At 42.4% G+C, this 26,965-nt stretch overlaps 1 protein-coding gene across 3 annotated transcripts in view; it reads left to right on the top strand.

Moving 5' to 3' along the window:
• The window catches only part of LOC127624565 (rho GTPase-activating protein 26-like), a 171,359-nt gene that overhangs the window by 84,689 nt on the left and 59,705 nt on the right, over window positions 1–26,965 (top strand). For all 3 annotated transcript variants that reach the window (XM_052099346.1, XM_052099347.1, XM_052099345.1), the window contains exons 7-10: window positions 2,613–2,717; window positions 3,246–3,375; window positions 5,255–5,355; window positions 20,358–20,452. In XM_052099346.1, coding sequence (XP_051955306.1) covers window positions 2,613–2,717; window positions 3,246–3,375; window positions 5,255–5,355; window positions 20,358–20,452 — 431 coding nt within the window. The remainder of the gene's footprint in view (window positions 1–2,612; window positions 2,718–3,245; window positions 3,376–5,254; window positions 5,356–20,357; window positions 20,453–26,965) is intronic.

The raw sequence follows: 26,965 nt of genomic DNA, 5'->3' as shown, positions 1-26,965 counted from the left end.
ATTTGGTCAAATAACATTTTTTCTAAAATTTTAGATAACGAAGACAGGATTGACACAGGCCTATAATTATTACACTCTAGCCTACTCCCTTTTTTAAAAAGGTGAAAATTTTTTAGCTTGTTTAAATTCAGCCGGTAACTTATTCTGGCAAATAGAGAGATTTAAAATATGAGTAACCATAGGAGTTATAAAATTAGCAGCATCTTTAATAAACTTAGCCGGAATATTATCCAACCCTGTGGCTTTATTGCTCTTCAATTCACTTAGTTTCTTATAAACTGTCATCTCTTTTACTTTATTAAATGAAAAACCTCCTAAGGCAACACCACAAGTATCATAATATTCTTTAACCAAATTATCATCATATAAGTCTGATTTTGCTGGAAGCTCTTTTACTAAATTTTCGCCCACCGTAGTAAAAAACTCATTAAAAACAATTTGCTACCTTTTTCTGATCTGTCATCAATTGACCTTTAATTTTGAGACTGATTCTTGAATCTTTACTTTTAACCTTTTGCCGATAGCCTAAACCACTCAAGATTCTCCATAGTTTTTTAGAGTCTTGTTTAGCTTCACTAATTTCATTCGTCAAAAACATTTTTTTAGCCTCTTTAATCTTGCATCTTATCTATTTTCTTTTACGTTTAAATTTGTTATAATTATCATTATTTCCATCTTTTTTGAAAGATTTTAAACTATTATTGCGTTCCTTGAAATCTTTTAAAATACTGTCTGTCATCCAGGGTTCTGTTCTTTGTTTGATTCTTATTTCTTTGCAAGGTGCAACTTTATTCAGAACTTGCACAAATCTCTTTTTAAACCCGTCCCAAACTATATCCACATCATCAAACTGCATCACTTCTTTCCAATTAGCCTTGCTAAGTTCTTCAACAAAAATTTGTGGACTATATCTTTTAAGCGATCTAATTTTTAATGTATTATGATGACTTATAGCCTCTCTCTTTAATTTCCTAAATACGTATACCATATTATGATCACTCAAACCAAGCTCCAAAACACCACTTTTATATATCCTAGAAATGTCTGAAACCAATATAACATCAATAATTGTACTGCTTTTAGAAGTAATTCTGGTTGGGTCACTAATAATTTGTTTCAATGCATATGATTTACAAAATGAACTGAACTGCTTAAACACTGATGAATCTTTCTTCAACATATCTGTATTTAAATAGCCCAAAATAAGCAATTCTTGACCTAAAACATAATTTGACATATTTAAAACCTCATCCAGACTCTCATAAAAATCACTTTGATCCGGAGGACGATAGCAAATACCAACCAAAATCGGTTTACTCTTTGGCAACAAAACTTCAAGCCAAATCGCCTCCACTGTAGAGTTTATGAAATCTCTTCTCTCATTACACACCAAATCTGACCTTATATATGCACACACACCACTTCCTTTCCGATTTCGATCTCGTCTGAACAAACAATAATTATCAATTTGAATCTCTGCATCCAATATAGAATCATCAAGCCATGTTTCACTGCAACTGAACAACGCCACTTTAGATTCTTGACATAAATAACGTAGTTCACTTATCTTTGGAAGAAGATTTCTGACGTTGAGGTGAGCCATATGCAAACCTTTCATTGATCTAAAAGTTCTATAATCACTTGTCGTGGATGTCGTCGCATCCTTGAGTAACATTTCTTCCTCATCCTTCACAGTAGATTTAGTCAATTGGCTCGTCTGTTTCATTCCTTCTTTCTCCGTGATCGAAAAAATCTCAGACACACCATAGTCCGTTTGATACTTTAGGCCCCTTAGTGCCAATTGGGCATCGTTTAAATGCCACGGCCTACCTGAGCATTGTTTCTGACCATGTCCATCCCTTTATGGCCACCATGTACTCATCCTCTGATGGCTACTTCCAGCAGGATAATGCACCATGTCACAAAGCTCGAATCATTTCAAATTGGTTTCTTGACCATGACAATGAGTTCACTGTACTAAAATGGCCCCCACAGTCACCAGATCTCAACCCAATAGAGCATCTTTGGGATGTGGTGGAACGGGAGCTTCGTGCCCTGGATGTGCATCCCACAAATCTCCATCAACTGCAAGATGCTATCCTATCAATATGGGCCAACATTTCTAAAGAATGCTTTCAGCACCTTGTTGAATCAATGCCACGTAGAATTAAGGCAGTTCTGAAGGCGAAAGGGGTCAAACACAGTATTAGTATGGTGTTCCTAATAATCCTTTAGGTGAGTGTATATAATAAATACAGTATGCATATATATATATATATATATATATATATATATATATATATATATATATATATATATATATATATATATACATATGTAAAATTACTGAAAAATAATTATAGTTATTTAATGATCATTATATATTTAATTATTCTTATTTATCCTTTCTCTGCTAATATTGAAATGAATATTAATTGCTATTAATTTGTTTATTTAGCATTTCATGCAATTAATTTGTTTACATTTTTTAAGCGATTGACAGCCCTAATTATATTATATTACATTATATTGGATTATATTACATTATAAGAACAGTAATATAAAATTCCCTGATCACTGACTTCTGTTTTGCTCGTTGTTTTTGTGTGCAGTTGTTGGCGTTTCTACAGGGTCTATTTACTTATTATCATCATGGGTACGAACTGGCCAAAGACTTCAACCATTTCAAGACAGATCTCACAATCAGCATTCAAAATGTGAGAACATAAAAAAATAATAATAATATATATATATATATATATATATATATATATATATATATATATATATATATATTATCTGTGTGTATCAGTCCTGTCGATGTTAGGATAATTCTCTATTGGGCCAGTGCCGTTTTGTCAATGTTTGGAAATGTGTGTTTTTCATACCTTGCAAACTTATTGATTTCTATGTTTCTATCATTGAAATTTGTTTGATATAAACTTAGCACTTTTTAAACTTTTCAAGGTGATGCTGCCTTGTTGGCTAAACACATATGAGTTTGGTCAAAATTGTGAGATTGATATGTAATAGTTTTAGATGTGTTTGTCAGAATGGGAAAAAAATATAAACCAATCAGTAATGCTTTGCTTTGTATGCCATAATTATCTAGTAAACTAGTTTTGTAAAGAAAACTTCTTATTTATCTTATCTTATTTATCTTTATATCAGTTTGGAACATTGACGTCTCATTTACATTCAGTCAATCATGGGAAAGTAGTAGAACGTTGTGTGTGGTCTTTCAGACGCGGAACCGTTTCGAGAGCACGCGATCAGAGGTGGAATGTTTGATGAAGAAGATGAAGGAAAACCCGCACGAGCACAAGAGCATCAGCCCACACACCATGGAAGGATATCTGTTTGTGCAGGAGAAACGTACGTTGAGAAGTTTGGAGTTTATCTCTGCAAGATACCACTGATTTACAGCATTGGGGTTATTAGAAGCATTGTTTCTAGGGTGTAAATATGGATTACTTGTGGCAATGATGCAAATCAATAATGATTCTTTAATAAATTATGTGATGCATTCTTCAAATGATGTGATTTGAGCTGATTTTTTCATTGTTATGGACAATTCGAGGGACAATATACAGTAGTATACCTTTGTGGAAAATTTACAAAAATTAATACACAGTTCCTTTTGACCAATGAAATTCCATGACGTTTCCAGTCATTTGTGATTGCTGGATAAGAACTTTAAAGGGGTCATGACATGAGAAACCAAATTTGCCTTGATCTTTTGGTATATAAGAGGTCTTTGTATCATTAAAACGTCCTGCAAGTTTAATATTTTAAGACGTCCTCCCCATTCTAAACGAATCATTTATTTAATCAAGCTCAAAATACAGCTCGTTCTGGATTCATGGTTAGAAGTGACGTGTCGGTTAGAAGTGACGTAACAGCGTTTGCATATGACCGCCTCCAGCACAAGATAACTACGCTTTAAGCGCAAGACAACTACGCTGATTTCGTATCGCCGTGCGCCTCACAAGTGTTCAGTCGATGGACAGCGAGCTCTGACAGAGACTACTTGTGCACAGGAAAATTGCGATGCCACACAGATGTGCTGTTCCTGGCTGTGGTCAAACAAAACCTCTGAATAAGCTGCCGAAAGATCCAGACGTCAGGGTAAAATGGATGCAGTTTATTTTTTGAGGACGTCCCAGTCACGGCAGTGTTAACTTAAGCGTTTGTTCTGTACATTTTAAGGATGACTGTTTTGAGAACAAATCTCAATATGATGCTGGCTTTGCCAGAAAACTGTTGCTCAAAGATAAGTCCGTGCCGACTATTCTGGGAACAACGACGACGCAAACTGTAAGTAATCTATTTTAAACTTTAAACTACTTTTTAAAGCGCAATTTCATTCATTATGAATAATCACAGTGTTTTTACTTAGTTTACTTGCATATTGTTCTGGCTGGGAGCGTCAATAATTGATACATAGGCACTGACGTTAGCCAATCATAACAGTGGGCGTTAACACTGAGGTCTTAAATGGAAAACGCCCCCAAAACAGACTGTTTGAATCAGAGGATGAGAAACAGGGTGGGAAAAGGTCATAAATCACTAGATTTTAAAAGTTTTTCTTAAAAAAAAATATATTAATACTATAATTGCACCTAAGGGAACATAATAATACAATAAAAAAAACCATGTCATGACCCCTTTAAAAAAAGATTTTAGATGTTTTGCTAGAGAAGATTTCCATTGTTATGTCAGGTACTAATCCTTAGAATCAATATTTAAATTACAAATTAGTTTACAAATGTCTCCAATGTGAGCAAAATATACTGAGATTTGAATGCGGCTGATCTGAGTTGTTCAAAGAGTAATATCTACTAGACTAGAAAAATATATATTCACTAAAATCAAAAAATTATAATTATATATATATATATATATATATATATATATATATATATATATATATATATATATATATATATATAAAAATAAAATATATAGAAATTTCTATTGCTTTTAAGATTTTATACATTGGAAATGGAAATAATAATAATAAAAATATATATGTTAAATTGCCTGATATTTACAGTTTGTCCAGCACTGTGGGAACCCATAAAACTGCAGGATTAAGACACGCAACACATCAGATATTAATTTAGCAGTTATAATCTAGTTTTACGTTATGTAACCGATGTATTAAATTTTGACTCAAATGTTTTAAATTTAAAGTCAGATTCATTGATTGATGCATTTCACACCCCAAGTTATTACTGTCCATTACTTTCAGGTTCTTTCGTTTCCACATGGGTGAAGTACTACTGCATCTACCACCGAGAGCCCAAGCGTATGACTATGCTGCTCTTTGATCAGAAGTCTGGGGGCAAAAATGTAAGTGTTTTTTTTCCTTTCTCTCACTTGTTTAATCCAGTGACTTCTGAAATGAGGATGCAATGTGCCCTCTCTGTTTGGATATATTAGACCAATGCAAACTAACGTTCAACTGATGTTTACACAGTTCACCTTCTGTCACTCACTCAACATTGTGTCAATGTAGTGACACTAGGGGTCTCTCTTGAGAGCCTCGGTTGCCTCTGAACTTTGAGAAAAGGCCAATGAGAATTTGGCGAACAGAATTTGCATGTCCCTTTCATGTCCCGGACATACGGGTATAAAAGGAGGGAATCGTGCATCTTTTTAGTCACATTTTTCTTCGGAGCCGAGTGGTGTGTTCAGCAAGCTGCCGTTTCCACTACTGTTCTACTCACCTCTACAGAACTTTTGCTGTTGGATCTTACTGCACGTTTCCAGCGGCTTTTCTCTTCTCTGCACGCAGTGCAGTCTAAGCCACTGGGCGCTTCGACAGCGCTTCTACAAGAGCAAACAACCTCTAAAAGAGTAACACATTGGCGTTGAACGTCTTTTTAAAGACACAGCTTTTTGAAGATGCCCTTCCGCCTTTGTGTAGTTCCTGGATGCGGTAGATAGCTCTCCGCTTCTGACGGTCATAGACGTTGCCTCGTGTGTCTGGGCCGCGATCACACAAATCACAGGCGATGGCCACCCTTGTGGTCCAGGAACAACATCTGTGGCTGAACCTGGTCGAGATGGGGGACACAGACTAAGTTTGCTTTCTCAACGCATCTCCATCTCCCAGTTCTGCCTATTCGGTGACACCGTCGAGGACTTTGCCCAGCAGTTTATGGCGGTGAATAAGCAGACGGAGGCAATTCAGCACATAATACCTCGGCGCCATTCCAACTCAAGACGAGCCCCGCAGGAAGCGGACGCCCCTCGTCTCTCGAACCTCTTCGAGGAACCGGAAGGCTCCCAAGCATTCTTGAGATGGACGACCCAAGGAACGAGATGCTCACCATGGAGCTGGTAGACAGACCATCCTCCAATCCTTGGTTTCCTTTTTTCCTTTGCTGCACCCCATTCTGGCTGCAGTACCCACATTGTCAATAAAAGAGCGATTTCCTCATTCCTTCTGGTCACCTAGCCAGTGCATACATGGCACCAAACACTTACAGTCATGGCACCATGGACGCGGACCAAGAGATGGGCATGGTGCCACGGCACATACTGTGTGATCTTCACCCCTTCCTGTCGTCTACTATTCAACCCCTGGACAGACCTCTGTTTTCTGCGGACAGGAGTCCCCCTACAGCAGGTGTCCAGATGCGTCGTGGTCACCACAGACGCCTCTAAACTGGGTTGGGGTGCAGTGTGCAATGGGTACGCAGCCACTGGCTTCTGGACAGGACCACGGCACATCTAGGTTACTATCGTAACCCCTGTTCCCTGATGGAGGGAACAAGACATTGTGTCCCTCTTGCCACAACACCGTACCAACCACTGTACCGGCCGAACCTTATTCTTGGCCCCTCAGTACAAAACCTGACTAAACAGATGCACGATTCCCTCCTTTTATACCTGTGTGTCCGGGAGAGGGACATGCAAATTCTGTTTGGCAATTTCTCATTGGCCTTTTCTCAAAGTTCAGAGGAAACCAAGGCTCTCGAGAGACTGCATCGACACAACGTCTTGTTCCCTCCATCAGGGAACGGGGGTAGCGACAGTAACCTAGACGTTTCTGGGTCAAAGGCATTTGAAAGATTGCTCACCTTACATTATCAGCAAGCAATCAATAGTATAATAATTTATATGCTTATATTAACATTCTGTTTATTAAAACCAACTCACATTAAGATTTCTTCAAGCATTTGTAAAAATGTTTGCATTCCTTAAAAATATTTGCCACAATAATGTAGCAAAAACATATTTTGTGCATCTTTTATTTGTTACCACTAACTGTTTTTTTGGCTATGATTATGAATAGTCATCTTTCTGAACCAATTGTGATCATGATTGGCGGGCTTTTATTGCATCGACCAGGTAATCAGCCATTCACAGCTATGTGATTTTTTGGCTGTATTTTGCGGTTCCCCCCATCTCTTTCACCTTTAGGATGTTAATGAAAATGCTAAATTCTGCCAAAATAGATCCTTTAAACAAGATGCATTTAATTGAGAAGCAATTAAACTTCCGGTGGCGCGGTACTGCTGCGACACGGACTCTTGTTTCACGCTGTAGCTTGGTTGTTTTGTTTTTATTTTGTGTAAGGCTGTACGTTTAAAAAATCTCCGTGGAAGTGTGTATATGTAGTGTATGTATAGTCGACACAATGACGACCTTGGAAAAACTTTTACTGGTACTTCTTATTGCGGAACTCCTCCGGCCATGCCAAACCAAAGGAAACAGTCTGGCGCTGTCATACACCAGAGTTGAGCTGCTGACCCTTCGCGCTGTGGGAGACCATCTACCGCCCGACCTCATTGAGGATATACGGTCCTCGGACCCGAGGAGACGAACCCGGAGAAGAGGGAAGAGAGGAGGTATCCGACAGCGTCTCCGAAGGAGAGGTAACAGGCCACCGTTACCCTCCATGATCCTCAGTAATGTGAGATCTTTGAAAAGGAAAATGGATGAGTTACGGATTAACGCTTCAGCCTGTTATGAATACTGCAAGTCATCTATAATGGTGTTCACGGAGACATGGCTGCGTCCTGATGTTCCTGACTCACTGTGTGAGGTGGAGGGTTTCTCTTTCATTCGCTCCGATAGGAGTGAGACGTCAGGTAAAGACAGAGGCGGAGGTATTTGTGTCTTTATTAATGATAAATGGTGCAGGCAACATACATTGCGGAAAAGTATTTGCAATCCCGACGTCGAATTAATGTGCTTGAGCCTAAGACCTCTGTATCTGCCCAGAGAGTTTGGCAATATCATCCTCTGCAGTGTGTATGTCCCTCCAAGTGGGAACGCTGCAAAAGCTGCAGCACACATTACTGACTGCGTACATCAACAGTTACTGCGCACTCCGGAGGCTGCGGTTGTGATTTTAGGGGATTAAATCACTGCAAATTGGAATTGTCACTCCCGGGATTCTCACAGTACGTTAAATGTGGTACAAGAGAGAATAGAATCCTTGATAAGTGTTATTGTAATGTGAAGAATGCTTATATGAGCAGGGTTAAACCCCCGTTAGCAAATTCGGACCACAATGTAGTACATCTCATTCCTACTTACAAAACTGTCCTTAAAAGCAGTAAACCATACACCAAGACTGTGAAGATATGGACGAGTGACAGCATAGAGTCCCTTAAAGGCTGTTTTCTCTCGACAGAGTGGAGTATTTTTCATGAACTGGATGTGGATAAAGCAGCAGAGACGGTTACGGATTACATAAAATTTTGTGTGGACAATGTTATACCTCAAAAAGAAATAATTATGTATCCTAACAACAAACCATATATAACTAAGGAGGTTAAAGACTGTATCAACCGCAAGAAATTGGCATTTAAGAACCACGATAGAGCACAACTGAAAATAGTGCAAGCCGAGCTTAATCAATTGCTCAGGGAAGCCAGGAAGAGACATAAAGAACTAATCAAACAAAATTTTAGAGAAAAGAAATCAAAAAACCTATGGGACACGATGATGGCAATCACGAATATGACACCGGCTCAAAAACGTATCAGCACTTCAAATGACCTGCAAAGAGCTAAAGAACTGAATGACTTTTATCTGAGATTTGAAACTCGGGACTTCTCTTTTGAAGGGAAGAATATTTTAGAGACAATTTTAGTCACAGAGCAGGATGTAAGGTTGGTGGTAGAACCCAAGGTGATAAGATTGCATTTTAAAAATGTATGTACTAAGAAGGCAATGGGACCTGATGGAATATCAACATTTTTGTTAAAGACATGTGCAGATGAGCTGACACCTGCATGGTTTCCAATCTTCCAAAAATCAGTAGACTCGCATGTCATACCCACTCTGTGGAAGAAATCAGTAATTACACCGGTAGCTAAAAAACCATGCCCAAAGGTGAATAATGATTTTAGGCCTGTGGCGCTAACTTCTATTTTTATGAAATGTTTTGAGAAGATAATGGTGTCATTTCTTAAAAAAGATGTTGGTGCGTTTTTAGATCCGTTTCAGTTTGCTTACAGGCAGGGGCGTGCCACAGATGATGCTATTAGTAGCATTTCACATCTGGTCAGTAAACATCTTGAAGACCCCAAAGCCTATGCACGTATTTTATTTGTTGATTTTAGTTCGGCTTTTAACACTATACAGCCTCACATGCTTATTCAGAAACTGAAACATATGAATGTTAACCATTTTATTCTTAACTGGTATTTTTCATTTTTAACAAACCGTACTCAACAGGTTAAAGTGAATGATGCTCTTGCGGAACCCAGGCCAATCAGCACTGGTGTCCCGCAGGGCTGTGTCAGTTCACCAGCCCTTTTTACATTATGTACTAACGATTGCCTCAGACACCATATTGATAATTAGATTATAAAATTTTCCGATGATACAGCAATCCTTGGCCTCATGCATAAAGATAAAAGTCCAGCTGCGTATCATACAGAAATTGAGGAATTTGTTCTGTGGTGCGATGATAATTATCTTATGCTAAACGTAACTAAGACTGAGGAGATGGTGTTTGACCCAAAAACTATAGGTGACACCAGGCCTGTAGTAATTAATAGTGTACCCATTACTCAGGTTAGCTCTTATAAGTACCTGGGTGTACATATTGATAATGCGCTGACCTGGAAGGACCATGTAAATACTGTCTGCTCCAGACTCCAGCAGAGGATGCATTTTTTACGAAGACTCAGATTGTATGGAGTAGAACAAAAATGTATGTTGTTATTCTATCACGCAATATTAGAGACTATTTTAAAGTACGGTATTATAAGCTGGTATGGTAACCTGACAGTACAATCAAAATCACAGATCGCTCGTCAAGTAAAGACAGCTATGGAGATTATGGGGGTTAAAAACTATCTGCCCCCCCAGAAAATCTATGAGCAGTCGGTTATCAGACAGGCACAAAAAATAGTTTCTGACTCGACTCATATCCTCCATCTAGAATTTCAGCTTTTACACTCTGGCAGAAGATTTAGAGTTCCTAAATGTAGGTTAAACCGTTATAAAAATTCTTTCGTACCTTTGTCCATTAAGCTTATTAACGCTAATATATAGTGTGAGTAATATGTAAATTGTGTATTTTGTAGGCTAGATAGAGTGTGCAACACATAAGTTGTGTATTTTAGGGGTGCTAATAGTGTGCAGTATGCCAATTGCGCATTTTATGGGCCTTATGCCAATGGAAGGGTTAATGTGTTTACTACTATACATACGTACCTACTAAATGTATATGGGAGAACGTTCGGGAGAAGTATGTGTTGAGGAAATGTTGTGAACTGTCTTTGTGCTGTCTCTGTAAAGCTACGGAATGGACAGTGTCCAAAACAAATTTCCTTCGGGGACAATAAAGTATATCTTAATCTTAATTCCATATTATATTAAAACTTTATTTTAGGGAATATATCTTGAATTAAGTTTATTTTTCTTACCCCATGCATGGAAAATTGTTTTAAGCTAAAATTTAACAAATATATGTTTTTTTTTTATACTACAAAAGGTCATATTCTTAATCAGTATTTTTTTTATTTGTTTTCCAGTAAAAATATCCAAACGTCCTTAAAACAAGATACATACATTAACTTGAGATGCAAATTGTACAAGATAATAAGACTTGTTTTTAATGAATATATTATGAGTAACATTTTATTTTTCTTATTTTTCTTAAAAATAATATTATTTTATTATTTTACAATTTGATAAGTAAAATAAACCTACTCTTTAAGATATATTTTCTGAAAATAAAAAAAATAAACTACAAACACATTTTATTATACATATACACAGAATTTAATTAAGAAGAAAGATTACATTAGATAACAAATCTTATTTTCACAATTTGTTTTTGAGGTTTATGCTTGATGCCTCAAGCTTTATGCTTATGAAAAAAAAAGTATCACAGAAAGAAAAATAAACTTTGTTGTCGATGAAGATGTCAACCCATTGACATATTTTTTTCTTTCTTAAGCATAAATCTCTCAAATTTTTGTTAGATTTCTCTGCAAACAGAAATTCTAAATAATTTCAAAAAGTGATTTATTGCAGAGGGATGCTTATCATGTAAGATGCCTCCTCAGAGAAAACTCCTATGATACAATCACTCAGCTCTTTTTTAAAAGCATGTGTGACCTTTGGATTGGAGAGTGGATGCTGGCACTGGTTTTGGTTCTTGTTCCTATGCTGCCAGTGAAAAGCCTCTTATCTTGGCATGAGGAGCTGCATGCTACACCATTGAACTGGCACTGGTGTCAGTACCTGGCACTGTGCCCACTCCCCTCTCCACAGCACACATGCAGGGTCAATAGTGCAACTCTCACAACAGGGACTGCATGCGGACTGATTACAGTCCCACCCCACCACACGCCACTGATCACACAGATCTGCCAACCACAGGAAAAAAGCAAACAGAAAATGTGTTTTATTTTGGTTATAATTTGTATATGGAGTCATATTGTGTCTCCATTTGAAATGTTAGTCTTATCACCAAAATATTAACATAGAACTAAACAAACTATTACAACTTCATTTCTACTAAAAATGTCAATTTCATGTAAACACGAAGCTAGTTTAGTGTATGACAATGAGCGACTGACAAACAGATCAAATGTTTCAGGAATATTGAAGCTTGATTATTGAATCTGTATTAGGGTGAATCTCACAAAACCTTTTAAGAAAATATCCTGGTTATATTTAACCTCAAATTAAACCTTAAAAATAAATACATTCATATATTTTGCATAAAAAAATGTAGCCTATATTTACAACCATTAAGATTTTTTTCCATTTTGAATTTTTTGGGACACTTAAGCACTTTTTATCCCCCAATTCTCATTATGGGAATGCTTCCTTACATTTTACTTTAACTATTCCCATTGTTTTCAGTGACGATTCTCATTACAGGAACACAACCGGATGTCTTACTTTTACTATTCCTAGAGAAGGAGTGGTGGTGGCGTTGTGGGCTAAAGCGCACATCTGTTAATCAGAAGGTCGGTGGTTCGATCCCCACAGCGACCACCATTGTGTCCTTGAGCAAGGTACTTAACTCCAGGTTGCTCCAGGGAGATTGTCCCTGTAATAAGTGCTGTAAGTCGCTTTGGATAAAAGCGTCTGCCAAATGCATAAATGTAAATGTAAATGTCTCTGTACATTGCTGCATTTATTTTTCCCTCGATCCTGACTAGTCTCCCAGTTCCTGCTGCTGAAAAACATCCCCACAGCACGATGCTGCCACCATGGTATTGGCCAGGTGATGAACGGTGCCTGATTTCCTCCAGATATGACGCTTGCCATTCAGGCCAAAGAGATCCATCTTTGTTTTGTCAGACCAGATGATTTTGTTTCTCATGGTCTGAGAGTACTTCAGGTGTCTTTTGGCAAACACCAGGTGGGCTGTCATGTGCCTTTTACTGATGATTGGCTTCCGCCTGGCCACTCTACCATACAGGCCTGATTGGTGGAGTGCTGCAGAGATGGTTGTTCTTCTGGAAGTTTATCCTCTCTCCACAGAGAAACACTGGAGCTATGTCAGAGTGAAAATCGGGTTCTTGGTCACCTCCCTGACTAAGGCCCTTCTCCCCCAATTGCTCAGTTTGGCCAGGTGGCTACTCTAGGAAGAGTCCTGGTGGTTCCAATCTTCTTTCATCTACGGATGATGGAGGCCATTGTGCTCATTGGGACCTTCAATGCAGCAGATTTTTCTCTGTACCCTTCCCCAGATCTGTGCCTTGATACAATCCTGTCTTGGAGGTCTACAGTCTATTCCTTGGATGTCATGGCTTGGTTTGTGCTCAGACATGCACTGTTAACTGTGGGACCTTATATAGACAGGTGTGTGCCTTTCCAAATCATGTCCAATCAACTGAATTTACCACAGGTGGACTCCAATCAAGTTGTAGAAACATCTCAAGGATGATCAGTGGAAACAGGATGCACCTGAGCTTAATTTTGAGTGTCATGGCAAAGGCTGTGAATACTTATGTACATGTGATTTTTCGTTTTTTATTTTTAATACATTTACAAAGATTTCAAACAAACTTCTTTCACGATGTCATTATGTTTGTTTGTAGAATTTTGAGGAAAATAATTAATTTTGGAAGAAGGCTATAACATAACAAAATGTGGAAAAAGTGAAGCGCTGTGAATACTTTCCGGATGCACTGTATAGTTACAACTCCGGATGTTTGACGTTTACTATTCCTTTTATTTTCAGTGATGATTTACATTACCGTAAGGCATCCTGATGTTTTACTTTTACTTTTCCCATTGTTTTCAGTGGTGATTCTCACTACAATAGCACGTCCGAACATTTGATTTTTACTGTTCCCATTGTTTTCAGTGATGATTCTCATTACAGTGATGTGTCCTGACATTTTCCTTTTACTATTCCCATTGTTTTCGGTGATGAATCTCATTACCATAAGGCATCCTGATGTTTTCCTTTTACTGTTCCCATTGTTCCCTTTACAAAAAGCTTCACTACGATGTTGCGCTGCTAAGCGCTATGGGGAACAGCTTTAGCTGTGAGCCGAGCTGAATAATGTGTGGAACACGTCAATGAACACTGACCGGAATTTATAGCCTCGGCTGATGTAATCATTAGATGCACCTGAGGCCAGGCTATAAATGGATACGTCACCAGGTGAAACTGGAGAAACTCTTTTTTCAGAGCGATTCTGTTTCTGTGTGTTTCACACACCCTGTCAAAACTTCCTTTCCTCTGTTAGGAGATAGAATCAGTTAGGCAGTGTGCAGTGAACGTTGTTCTATTTTTCTCTTCTGTTTAGAAAATATTATATATATATATATATATATATATATATATATATATATATATATATATATATATATATATATATAAAAAAAAGAAAAAAAAGAGAGAATGACTGAAAGCCGCAAACGGTGCGTGTTCCCCTCTTCTCGCTCTATAGCTGAAGACGGCACACATCAGTTTTTGCTGTTTGTTTGGGGGTAAGAGCACGCTGCTCTCGCGTTGCAGCAGGGTGGGTGCGAGCACTGCGATTTGCTTTAACAGGCAGAGTGCGTCGTGCTCGCCTCGCTTGCTTCCGGGAGTCAGCACTCACGAAAAGATCGTTCGTGGGGTTCGTGCATGGATTTGGCTGAGGAGCAAGAGACAGGTTGACCCCTTTCTCTCACTCTCTCCCCAAACCCAGCTGGTCCTTCACATGATCTCGAAGCGCGTTCCGACACTTCTTCGGATCATGAGGTGGATCGCGATTCTCTTCCCGCCTCCGAGCTTTCCGTCCACGATAAAAAATCTACGGAGGAATTGCTCAATGTTGTTACTCGTGCAGTTGCCAGATTGGACTGGCCACGCGAAAAAGAGACCCCCAAAAGCTCCAAATTAGGGGATACATTTTATCTTCCAGTCTAAGAAAGGGAATGCCTCATGGGTCCCTTCCCTTTCTTTGATAACATCCATGAAGAGCTTTTTCGCTCATGGAGAACACCTAAAAAAAAAAAAAAAAAAAAAAAGAAGATATATATTTTAAAAAGATATATATATTTTCTTCCCGTGTTCACATACCCTCGACGTCATTATATTCGACTATCGTGGGTGCTGAGGCACGGGGGTATTCAGTGATGCCGCCGGTCGAAGAGACGCTTGCGGGCTATCTCTCGCCGGGCTCGGCATCGTCACTTAAGGAGCCCTCTCTCCCCTCAAAGCCTTGTAGGACAACCTCCACTTTAGTGGGAAGGGCTTATCAAGCAGCAGGTCAGGCTGGTGCTGCTCTGCACACTATGCTGTTTTTCAGGCGTACCAGGCTGACATCCTGGGCGACCTGAGTGTGGGTTCTGCGCTTGACGAGCAAGCCTCAGACCCACCTCGGTCCTGACTGAAGGGAGGCTCAAAAGCAAAGCGTGGCGAGTCGTGCTCCTCCTCCCAGGGATTGGGGACAGTCTCGCCGCCCTCGCCAGCCCCCGAAGCAAGACCTCAGGACTATAATTTCTAGTAAGAGAAAACCCTGACGGTCTTGCACCTAGATTAGGGGGTAGCTCCCCTCGGGACGGGGCGCGGGCTTCACTTCACCCCTCCCGGTACCCCCTCGAAGCCCCTCCATTCCCACCACCTCTTGGTGTTTCCGTCAAAATTGGGTGTTTTCGCTGTTCCTGCATTTTATTCAGGACGCGAAACACCCGACAACCCCTCAACAGGAAGTGTTAAAATATAATACCCATCTCAGAGATCCTGGCAGCGTGGAGCATCTGCATTCTGAATTACATAGACTACTGGCTGATCCTAGCACAGTTCCAGGAACTGGCAGTTCAGCACAGGGACATCGTCTTAGCTCATCTGTTTCTCTGGGGTTGAGGCTCAACGCCAAGAAAAGCGTCCTCTCTCCCACTCAGAACACTGTTTATCGGGGCATCGTATGGAGTTCAATCACAATGCGGGCACAACTGTCTCCCGCTAGGATTGAGTCCATTCAGATCACCCTGAGCAAAGTCAGGCTAGGTCAAGGTTGCACTGTTATCAGTATCAACGATTTCCAGGTCTCAGGGCGAATGCGTCCACGGTGATCCCTCTGGACCTTCTGCTCATGAGACCGTTTTTGTTGTGGCCAAAAGCCAGGGGATTTCTTCCAAGGGCCAAAACCCCTGGGCTAAATAGGGTTATGCGCCTCAGGCTTCGTTCCCTTTCTATGTGGTTCAGACCCCGGTTTTCTGCCTTGGGTCCCACTCTAGGTGCGTCTTGTTGTCGCAGACTGCTAACGACAGACGCCTCCCTGACGGGCGGGTTAGCGGCCTTAAGTGGTCGTCCAGCTTAAGGCGATAGGAGGGTCGTCAGCTCGGTTGTCACAGTCACTGTCTCGGGTTGATGGCTGTATTTCTGGCCCTGAAATACCTCCTCCTGAGGCTGCCATGTCTTGGTGCGGGTGGACAATACAGCGGTAGCCTCTTACATAAATCTTCAAGGAGACCCACGTTCTTATCAGCTGTATTTCTGACACGTCGGATTCTCCTTAAGGCCCAGGGTAAGCTCCTGTCACTCAGGTCAGTTATATCCCTGGATGCCCGTATACGGGAGCAGATTTACGGTCCAGACACGAAATACCAACGGGGGAGTTAAGAACTCCACCCTAAGGTAGTAGTTGCCCAGAGTTCGCCAGCAAGGGTTTTTGCCTCTTACTGATAGCACCGCGCTGGCCGAACAGGGCTTGGTTCTCTGAGCTAATCTCTTCCCTCGACAACTCGCCTTGGGCGATTCCGAACAGGAAGGATCTTCTATCTCAGGCACAGGGCAATATTTCATCCCTGCCCCGAATTGTGGAATCTTTCATGTTTGGCCCCTAAGGGTACCAACTGAGGGACACAGGGCTTTCTCCTGTGGTTATCGAGACCTTTTTAAATGCCAGACTTTTTCCACTTGGAACAAGTTTGGGTAAGATCTTAGGGCAGAAGAGGACCTCTTCGCCTCTATGGATAGCGCAATGTCTCCTCTACTTTTCCCTGAAATCAACCAGCCCCCTTGGGTCTGGACGTTAAGACACATACATGACCCAGAATGCGTCTGTATGCATTTCTTTCCCCAGTTTCTCTGCTCCCGAGAGTCTTGGCGATGTTCACCAGCAAGGGTCTTGCCTCGTATTAATGCCGCTGTGCTGGCCGAACAGGATATGTTTCTCGGAGCTAATTCCTCTCCTCGACAGCTCGCCTTGGGCAATTCCGAACAGGGAGGACCTTCTCATCCTTGGCCCGAATTGTGAAACCTTTCATTCTGGCCCCTAAGTGTACCAAATGGGGTTCACGGGGTTTTCTCTTGAGGTTATCGAGACCATTTCTAGTGCTAGGGTGCCTTCAACTTGGAACTGATCTGGGTAGATTTTACAGGGCAGAAGAGGACCTCTTCGCCTCTGTTGATAGCGCAATGTCTCCACTACTTCTCCCCGAGTCGTCCAGTCCCCCCCCCTCCCCCTCGGGAGGGGCTGAACGTAGTAACACAAATGCGACTGCATGCGTTTCCTCCTACTAAAGTTCTTATTACAGAACCAGCTAACTGCCAGTTTGCTTCAGTTCTGGATTTTCTGTAGAAAGAACTGTCAGCGGGCACTTGCCTCGCCACTGCCAGGTTCTTTGTGGCCACTGCGGTTTGCCACGGCTTGGTGGGCGGGGTGCCCTCAAAGAGGCATCCTCATTATTGCCCGGGCCTACGAGGCGCGCGGTCAAGCTTCGCCAGTAGGTTTCAGGGCGCACTCTACCAGAGGGCTCTCCTCCTCTAAAACCTTGGCTAGAGGTCTCCCTCTGCAGCAAGTTTGTGATGCGGCAGGTTGTCCTCTCCGCACACATTCATTAGATTTTTATAGTTTGGATGTTTTGCCACTCCGGGCTCTTATGCCCTTGAGTCAACATCTCAAGCTCATGTCTGGACAAGTTTGTGATGCGGCAGGCTGGTCCTCTCCGCTCACATTCATCAGTTTTTATGACAAGTTTGTGTTGCGATAGGGTTCTCTTCGCACACATTCATCGAACTTTATGGGCTAGATGCTTTGCTGCTCCGGACTCTTATGTCCTTGAGTCGACATCTCAGCCCAGGCCTAAACAAGTTTTTGATGCGGCAGGTTGTCCTCTCCGCACACATTCATTGGACTTTTTTAGTTTGGATGTTCTGCACTCCGGGCTCTTATGCCCTTGAGTCGACATCTCAGCTCATACCTGAACAAGTTTGTGATGCGGCAGGCTGGTCCTCTCCGCTCACATTCATCAGTTTTTATGACAAGTTTGTGGTGCGATAGGGTTCTCTTCGCACACATTCATCGAGCTTTATGGGTTAGATGCTTTGCTACTCCGGGCTCTTATGCCCTTGAGTCGACATCTCAGCTCATACCTGAACAAGTTTGTGATGCGGCAGGCTGGTCCTCTCCGCTCACATTCATCAGTTTTTATGACAAGTTTGTGGTGCGATAGGGTTCTCTTCGCACACATTCATCGAGCTTTATGGGTTAGATGCTTTGCTACTCCGGGCTCTTATGCCCTTGAGTCGACATCTCAGCTCATGCCTGAACAAGTTTGTGATGCGGCAGGCTGGTCCTCTCCGCACACATTCATCAAAATTGAATGGTTTAGATGTTTATGTTACTCCGGGCTCTTATGCCCTTGAGTCGACATCTGAAGCTCATGTCTGAGACCTCTCGCGTTTTTGTGAGTACACTGCACAACCGTAGGGGTCCGGACAGCCCCAAGTGCGGCGGCGTGGGTATTGCGTTCCCCGTAGCGCTTAGCAGCGCAACATCGTAGTGAAGCTTTTTGTAAAGGGAACGTCTCGGGTTACATGTGTAACCCTTGTTCCCTGAAAAAAGCGGAACGAGATTTTGCACTGCTTTACCGCACTGGGACGTCCCAGGACTGCTCTTCAAAAAGAAGTATCTGATGACACCTGGTGACGTATCCATTTATAGCCTGGCCTCAGGTGCATCTAATGATTACATCAGCCGAGGCTATAAATTCCGGTCAATGTTCATTGACGTGTTCCACACATTATTCAGTTCGGCTCACAGCTAAAGCTGTTCCCCGTAGCGCTTAGCAGCGCAACATCTCGTTCCGCTTTTTTCAGGGAACAAGGGTTACACATGTAACCCGAGACATTTTCAATGATGATTTTCATTACTGTAACATTTAACAACAATTTACTTTCACTATTCCAATCTGTTTAATGAGTATTGTCATTACCGTAACATTTTGTTTACTGTTTTATATTAAAAAGGATACTGTTTTGCAATTCTTTTTAAATTTTATTTGTATTAAAACCAGTAAGAATGAAAGGCAGTACTAAAGGTGCACTAATTTGATGTCTAAATACTGTAAAATTAAAATTATTTGTAATTTTTTAAACATTTTGTGGGTGGTAGCATTTATACATTGTGAAGTGTGAAGGGTAAAATGTGCTTAACTGTCATGAAAATAATGTCAAAATGAAAAAAAAAAAAAATTGTAATGTCCCTGAAATTTGCTTGATTGTCATTATGCACAATATTATTTAGTTTATTTTTTTTATTTTGTTTTGTTTTTATTATGTTTATGTTTTAGAACAAAATGAGAACGAGAATAATAGGGATATTTTCTTAGGGACTGTTTTTTTGAGAATCACCCTTTTTGCTCATCTATACAGCAACAGTTCACGTCTGTCAAACTCTAAAAAGGACAAAAGAAAAGAAGTCCATATGACTTTCACTTAACAACAAATATCTTCTAAACACAGTCCAAACTTAACAAAACTTGGTAAACAAAAACATTTTGAGGTCGTACACCAAATTTTGTCTACTTCGTCCTCTATAACATTTTGCAACCGTTTCATCAAGGAAGTTGATAGTTTTAGACCACTAGAGTTACACTAGTGTTACATTGCCACATTCTCCTGTATGATCAAGAGCTGGAGAATAGACGACTACTAAGAGGACGATAGACAGGGGAACAAGAAGACTCACTCAACAAGGTGGATAAATGGAAATTATTAGGTTGTAAGTGGAGAGGTCATTGAAGGAGAAGAGTTAGGGATAGACATGACAGTACAGTGATAATGAACTCTGGAGGCACGCGGGTAATGTGTCACTGGACAGTAAAGGAGTTGTGAAGTGTTCAAATAAAAATAGCTCACCACATTTGAACCTCATTACTTGGACACACTTTTAAGAAGATATATATATGAAGTAATCAGACACTTGATCATATAATGTATATAAATAATAATTTATGTGATAACAGCATAGTCGGTAAATATAGAACACCTAGTCACACTTTCCTGACAAGCATCCAGGCTTACATAAAAATTAAATCCTGGACTTTCTGGAAATGAAATATTACAGCTCTAAGTCAGTAATCTTGCAAATCCTGGTCTGTGGGCCTATGTTTAATCAGATGTTATCTTTCAGGGAGAAGAAGAAAGCTTCACACTCAAATCCTGTACCAGACGGAAAACAGATTCCATTGAGAAGAGGTTCTGCTTTGACATTGAAGGTGTAGACCGGTAAGTCAAGAATCCACATACCCACCACCAGATGGTGCTTCAATCCACATAACAACCAGCAGGAGTCCAACTTCCTCTGTGCAGCTAATGAATGCGGGTGGAGATTGTAATCAGGACAGGCAGTAAAGACGCAGTACACTGCAAATGGCTTTGGCCTGTCATAACTGTCACAGTAACAGTGAGAAGATCTGAAGTGGTTGGCAGGAGGAGAGGTCTGAATACTCTGCCCTTAGTTAGGCCTATTCCCAAATGAACTGCGGTCCTGTACACTTATGCCGCAAAGGCCAAGGGGTTCAAGGTTTGGTTGGTTAACATGGTCCAGTTAGGACCTGCTGGTTGATGCTGCAACTACACAATTATGGAGACAAAAACCATTTTTTTTTTGGCGACCATTCAAAAGTATTTGTGCACTTTTAGCACTGTTGATTTCTGGAAAGTAACATCTCATTAAAACATGTTCCCCTTCTGTCACTCACTCGATGTTGTGTCGAATGTAGTGACACAAAGGGTCTTTTTTGAGAGCCTCGCGTACTTCTGAAGTTGAGAAAAGGCCAATGATAAATTGGCAGACAGAATTTGCATGTCCCGCCCACGGACATACAGGTATAAAGTGAAGCGGGTATGCGTCTGTCAGTCCGTTTTGTTTTGGAGTCGAGAGGTTGTGCAGCAGCAAGCTGACGTTCACTACTGTTCCACTCACCTCTGTTGGTGAAGCACTGCTGTTGGATCTACGGCTTTCTCCTTCTCTGCACGCTGTGCAGTCCACGCCCCTGGGCGCTTCGACAGCGCTTATGTCTAAAAGAGTGTTTCCTCCTAAAAGAGTTTGTTTTCTGTAAAAGAGTTTCATTTTCACTCATAAAAGAGCAATACACAGCATGCGTTGAATTTCCTTTTCAGGACGCGTCTTTATAAAGATTCCTTTCCGCCTCTGTGTAGTCCCTGGATGCAGTCAATATCTCTCCAAAACTGACACCCTGCCTGGGTAGCGATCATACCGAGGCTGCGTTTGTGGATGGTTCATTTACTCACTGCGAGAACATGACTATGGCAGTGTTGCGGTCACGGCTTTCATATCTCAAAGTGAAAGCCACTTCACACTCCCCTTCTTCCCACGGGATTGAGGACGACCCGGCCTCAGCGCCACCGGCACCAAAATCCTACAGTCCCTGTTTCCTGGATGCAGACACCTTGTCTCCGGACCCGCAACTGCTCATCCCGGCAGGCCGGCGCTGACGAGTTCCGAAGACGCCTTTCCAGGACCTCTTCCTCAGTCTCTAACCCAGTTTCTAACCCTGCCTGGTGCATGGAGCAAGTTAAGTGCTTTGAGGCTTTTCTCAGCAACCAAGCCTCGGTACGTGCTTTTGCCTACTGACGCGCTACTACCTGCTCCCTCTCGCTGTGAATCCCCATCTGGTACATAAAAAACGATCATCCCTCTAGTGCCCCTTTCGCAGAGTTTTGATGCATGGCTTTCTCTGTCCAACCTGTTGCGTTGGCTGGCCAGGACCATCTGACTCAGCTACCCGATTCAATTCGCCAGGCTCCCGCCTCATTTCAGCAGTATTAGCTCTACCTCGATGTGCGGCGAAAACGCCAGTGCCTTACGGGCAGAGATTACAACCCTGCTACTCAAGGACGCAATAGAGCCCATCCCTCCAGCTGAGATGAAGACAGCACTTACTTCATCGTACCTAAAAAAAAACGGTTGGTTGCGGACAATCTTGGACTTGTGAGTTTTCAAACGAGCTTTAGACAAACTCCCGTTCAAAATGCTCAAGCAGAAACAGAGTCTGACCTGTGTTTGGCATCAAGATTGGTTCACGGCAGTAGACCTGAAGCACGTGTACTTCCACGTCTCCATCTTGCCTCGACACCGACCTTTTCTACAGTTTACGTTCGATGGCCAGGCATATCAGAACAAGGTCCTCCGCTTCAGCCTGTCCCTGTCCCCTGTCGCATAGGCAGCCCTTGCCCCACTGCGGGAAGTGGGCAATCCGCATAACCAACTACCTCGACAACTGGCTCATTCTAGCTCACTCTTGGGAGTTACTATGCACTCACAGGGACCAGCTGCTCAGGCCGTCTAGGGCTTCAGGTCAACTGGGAAAAGCTCCGGTTCAGATCATCTCAATGACAGCACGCCTCACGAACTAGCATGCGCAGTCTGTGCTCAGGTGCCTCGCTCTCTTTAAGCCCGGCACAGCGGTTCCTCTAAAACAGTTCCAGAGGCTCCTGGAGCATACGGCATCCTCGGCCGCGGTCACGCCGCTCGGATTGATGCATAAGAGACCACTTAAGCACTGGCTTCAGACTCGAGTCCCGTAATGGGCATGGCGCCGCTGCACATACAGTGTGTTAAACACACCATCCTTCTGTCAGATTTCAACCTTTGGACAGACCTGTTTTCTGTGGACTGGAGTCCCCCTACAGCAGGTGTCCAGACATGTCATGGTCACCACAGACGCCTTGTGAAACGGGCATGCAGCCGCTGGCTCCTGGATAGGGCCCGGCTGCGTTGGCACACCAACTGCCTAGATTTGCTGGCTGTATTGCTTGCCCTGCTGATTCGTCTTGATCTGTTCAGACAGCACTGCGACGGTAACGTACATAAATCGCCACGGTGGTGTGTGCTCTTGTCATATGTCATTTGCCCGCCATCTCCTCCTTGCACGGCACTCATATCCCCGGCAACCTCAACACGACAGTGGACGGCGGGGAGTGGAGTCTCCACCCCCAGGTGGTCCAGCTGATTTGGGACCGCTTCGGCATGCCACATGTAGATTTATTTGCCTCCAATTTACCAAGAAAATTCCCACTGCCCGCTCTGGTACTCCCTGACAGAGGCACCTCTCGGGACAGACGCGTTGGCACACAGCTGGCCCCGGGGGCTGCGCAAGATCAGGGAGGACGAGGAATAAGTCATCTTAGTGGAACCTTACTGGCCCACTCAGACTTGGTTCTTGGATCTCATGCTCCTCGTGACAGCACCTCCCTGAAAAATTCCCCTGAGGAAGGACCTTCTTTCCCAGGGACCTGACAACTTCTAGCATCTGCACCCAGACCTCTGGAACCTCTGCGTCTGGCCCCTGGATGGTACGTGGAAGATCTGAGTGACCTACCACCTTAAATCTCAGACATGATCAACCAAGCCAGAGCTCCCTCTACCAGGCAGCTTTATGCTCTAAAGTGGAACTTGTTAAAAAATTGGTGTTCTTCCCGGTCTGTAGACCCGCAGAGATGCGCAGTTCAATCAGTGCTTTCATTCCAGCAAGAGAGGTTGGAGGGGAGGCTGTCCCCCTCCACATTGAAGGTGTATGTAGTCGCTATTGCAGTGCACCACGACCAAGTCCACCAAGTGGACTGCAAGTCCTTGGGTAAGCACGACTTGATTATCAGGTTCCCCAGGTGTGCCCGGAGCTGAATCCTCCCCGGCCAAGCCTGTGCTCCTCCTTGGATCTCTCAGTGGTCCTTTCAGGACTTCAGAGACCCCCCTTCGAGCTGCTTGACTCAGTTGAGCTCAAGGCCCTCTCCTTGAAGACGGCCCTCCTGATAGCGCTTGCTTCCATCAAGAGGGTTGGGGAACTGTCACGTCATCCTAAGACCGCGACCAGGCTACATGCCTAAGGTTCCTACAACCCCGTTCAGGGATCAGGTTGTGAACCTTCAAGCGCTGCCCCGGGAATAGGCAGACCCATTATTTTTGTTGCTGTGTTCGGTACGTGCTTTGCATATCTATTTGGTCTGCACAGAGCTTTAGATGTTCTGAGCAGCTCTTTGTCTGCTTCGGCAGACGGCTGAATTTGGAATGCCATCTCCAAACACAGAGTTAGCTCACTGGGTCGTTGACACAATCTCTCTGGCCTAGAAGACCCAGGCCATGCCCGCTCCCTTGCGGGTTCGAGCACACTCGACGAGAAGTGTGGCATCCTCGTGGGCACTGGCCAGCGACACGTCCCTAGCAGACATCTGCAGAGCAGCGGGCTGGGCAACACCCAACACCTTTGCGAGATTCTACAATCTCAGGGTTGAGTCGGTCTTGTCCCGTGTTTTGTCAGGTCCGAGCCGGAAGAACTCGGTAATACAAAACAACTGACCGGGTGTCCGCTTGCACCTAGTGCTTCAGCAAGTTGATCCAGTGCGCTTTCTCTCCCAGGTTAGCCACTAAGCTCTCCCTTCCTGGATGTTCTTCCTCTCTAGCCTTCTGGCCTGAATTCAGCGGAGGAATTTGCGACCAGACCCACTATGAGCCGCAAGTGCTTTGTACTGGGGTAGGGCGCCACAGGCTTAATTCCCTTATCAGACAACTCCCTGTGATGTATTTTCCGCGATACGGTCCCCCTGTCAGCTAACCCACGTCTCCCTTGGGCAGTCCCACTGCCCCCGGTCGCTGTGTTTGTAGAGCTCCTCCCTCATCATGTAGGACCTGCCACCGCGCCATTCCCATGTGTGGCTTGACAACCCATATGGGGTATTGGCCACATATCACCTTCCCCACAGGGTCTTTTCCCCCTGAAAGAATAGGATCGGGCAAGATTGCCTTCCCTGACGCAATTCATAGCCCCAGCCACTTTACGCTCTATTTGAGAAACTTAGAGAGAGAAAAGGCTGCGGCTGGCGGTCTTGCTCCCATGGTAGTCATGTAACGCCCTTCCCCCCTTAAGGGTGCTGGGAACCTAACTTCTGTACATGACACCTTTTTCTGGGGGTGTTGGGGAGGGTTACGTGCGGCCAATACAGTTGCTTCTAGCACACAGAAGTTCACGTAACACTGTCTAGTGCATGGCACTTTGAAATGGGACCCCTTGTGTCACTGCGTTCGACACACTGTCGAGTGAGTGACAGAAGGGGAACGTCATGGTTACTGTTGTATCCTCTGTTCCCTGATGGAGGGAACGAGACGTTGTGTCCCCCTTTGCCACAACTCTAGACCTACCACTGTAAATGGCCGTACCTTATTTTCGGCTCCTCAGTGCAAAAACCTGACAGACAGACCCACTCCCGCTTCCCTTTATACCCTTATGTCCGGGGGCAGGACATGCAAATTATGTCTGCCAATTTCTCAATGGCCTTTTCTCATGTTCAGAGGTATGCGAGGCTCTCAAGAAAGACCTCTTGTGTCACTACATTCGACACAACGTATCGTTCCTTCCTTCAGGGAACGGAGGTTACAACAGTAACCATGACGTTTCCCACTCTCATTAAAACTCAAGAGATATATGTCATTTTTGGCTATTTTTCGGTCATTATAAATTCCCATATCAGTGTCATTTCCAGCACGTCTCAAATTCTGTATTGTTAAATAGAATTTAGTGGTGGAAATGATGCTGATGGAAATTACATTTTTACATTTATGAAATTGAAAGGCAGGCTCCACTGTCTTTCTTAGGCAAATTTTATAGATAACATAATAATATTTTCAAACTTTTTACATAAGTGTGCAAATTTGATATTTGTGATATTTACTTTGCTCAAAAATCATTTGTCTCATATTTCATCTCGAGCATGCTCTTCACTAACACTTTTGTCGACTCGGTTAAAAAGTACACTAACTTTTGCAAATACTTTATTAGCAAATATATTTATTTTCTTTATTAGCAAATATATATTTGCAAATATAGAATTAATTTTTGCACAATAAATATTGAAATTGTTTTTTTTATTTCACTCTTTAGAAAATCTGTTTGTCTTAATGTATATCAATACCTGGCATATGAAAGGGCCTGAAGCAAACATCCGGATATAAAGTGCAAATATTCAATTATACTGTTGTATAGTAGGTTTTTCGAAAGTGCCCAAAATTGTTTTGGAGGGCTGTCATAAGTGGTTTGTTTCCTAACGCTTAGAGTTACATCAGATAGTATGATGGTCGGATGTCTCAAGATGTGTAGACTTTACTTTTCCAAGTGCGAATTTACATATAATTTATTAATGCTCATTGCTTCCTTACATTTTACATTTGTCTTGAAAAAAGCAATAGAACGCTTTAGTGACAAGGTGGAAACTGTTTTTGTCCACAGACCCCTTTTACCATACTGATGGCATATTTCAAAATTATTTAAAATATATTTATGTCACTGTACCATGTCGTGGCAACGTAATAGTGCCCTGCTTTAGTTTACTTCTGCTTTCCAAACGTGGAAATGTGAAATAGTGTTTTCTCTGATATATTACTGAAGTAAAAGCCAGTGCACTTTATGTGCTTTGTGTTGGAAATAGTAATATTTCAGTATGGCAACTCTGTCAGTGAAACCACACACACACACACACACACACACACACTTACTCACTCACTCACTCACACACACACACCTTTTACCTACTGACGACTCAAGGTTATGATGTGCCAGGTCAGGACAAGTTATGGGAATAGAACTGGACCTGTTCAATTGAGTCTACGAACATTAGGCCATGTAGATTTTTGATACCATAGCCTACGATGATTTGAGTAATTATTTTGTCAGTGTTAATGTATGCGATGGTGTGCTTGATGTTTGAATGTGTTCATTAGCAAAG

The sequence above is a fragment of the Xyrauchen texanus genome, chromosome 31 (genome assembly GCF_025860055.1).
Source record: "Xyrauchen texanus isolate HMW12.3.18 chromosome 31, RBS_HiC_50CHRs, whole genome shotgun sequence".
Taxonomy (NCBI): Eukaryota; Metazoa; Chordata; class Actinopteri; order Cypriniformes; family Catostomidae; genus Xyrauchen; species Xyrauchen texanus.
Note: the sequence above shows the minus strand (reverse complement) of the source record. Positions and strands in the feature narration are given on the sequence as shown.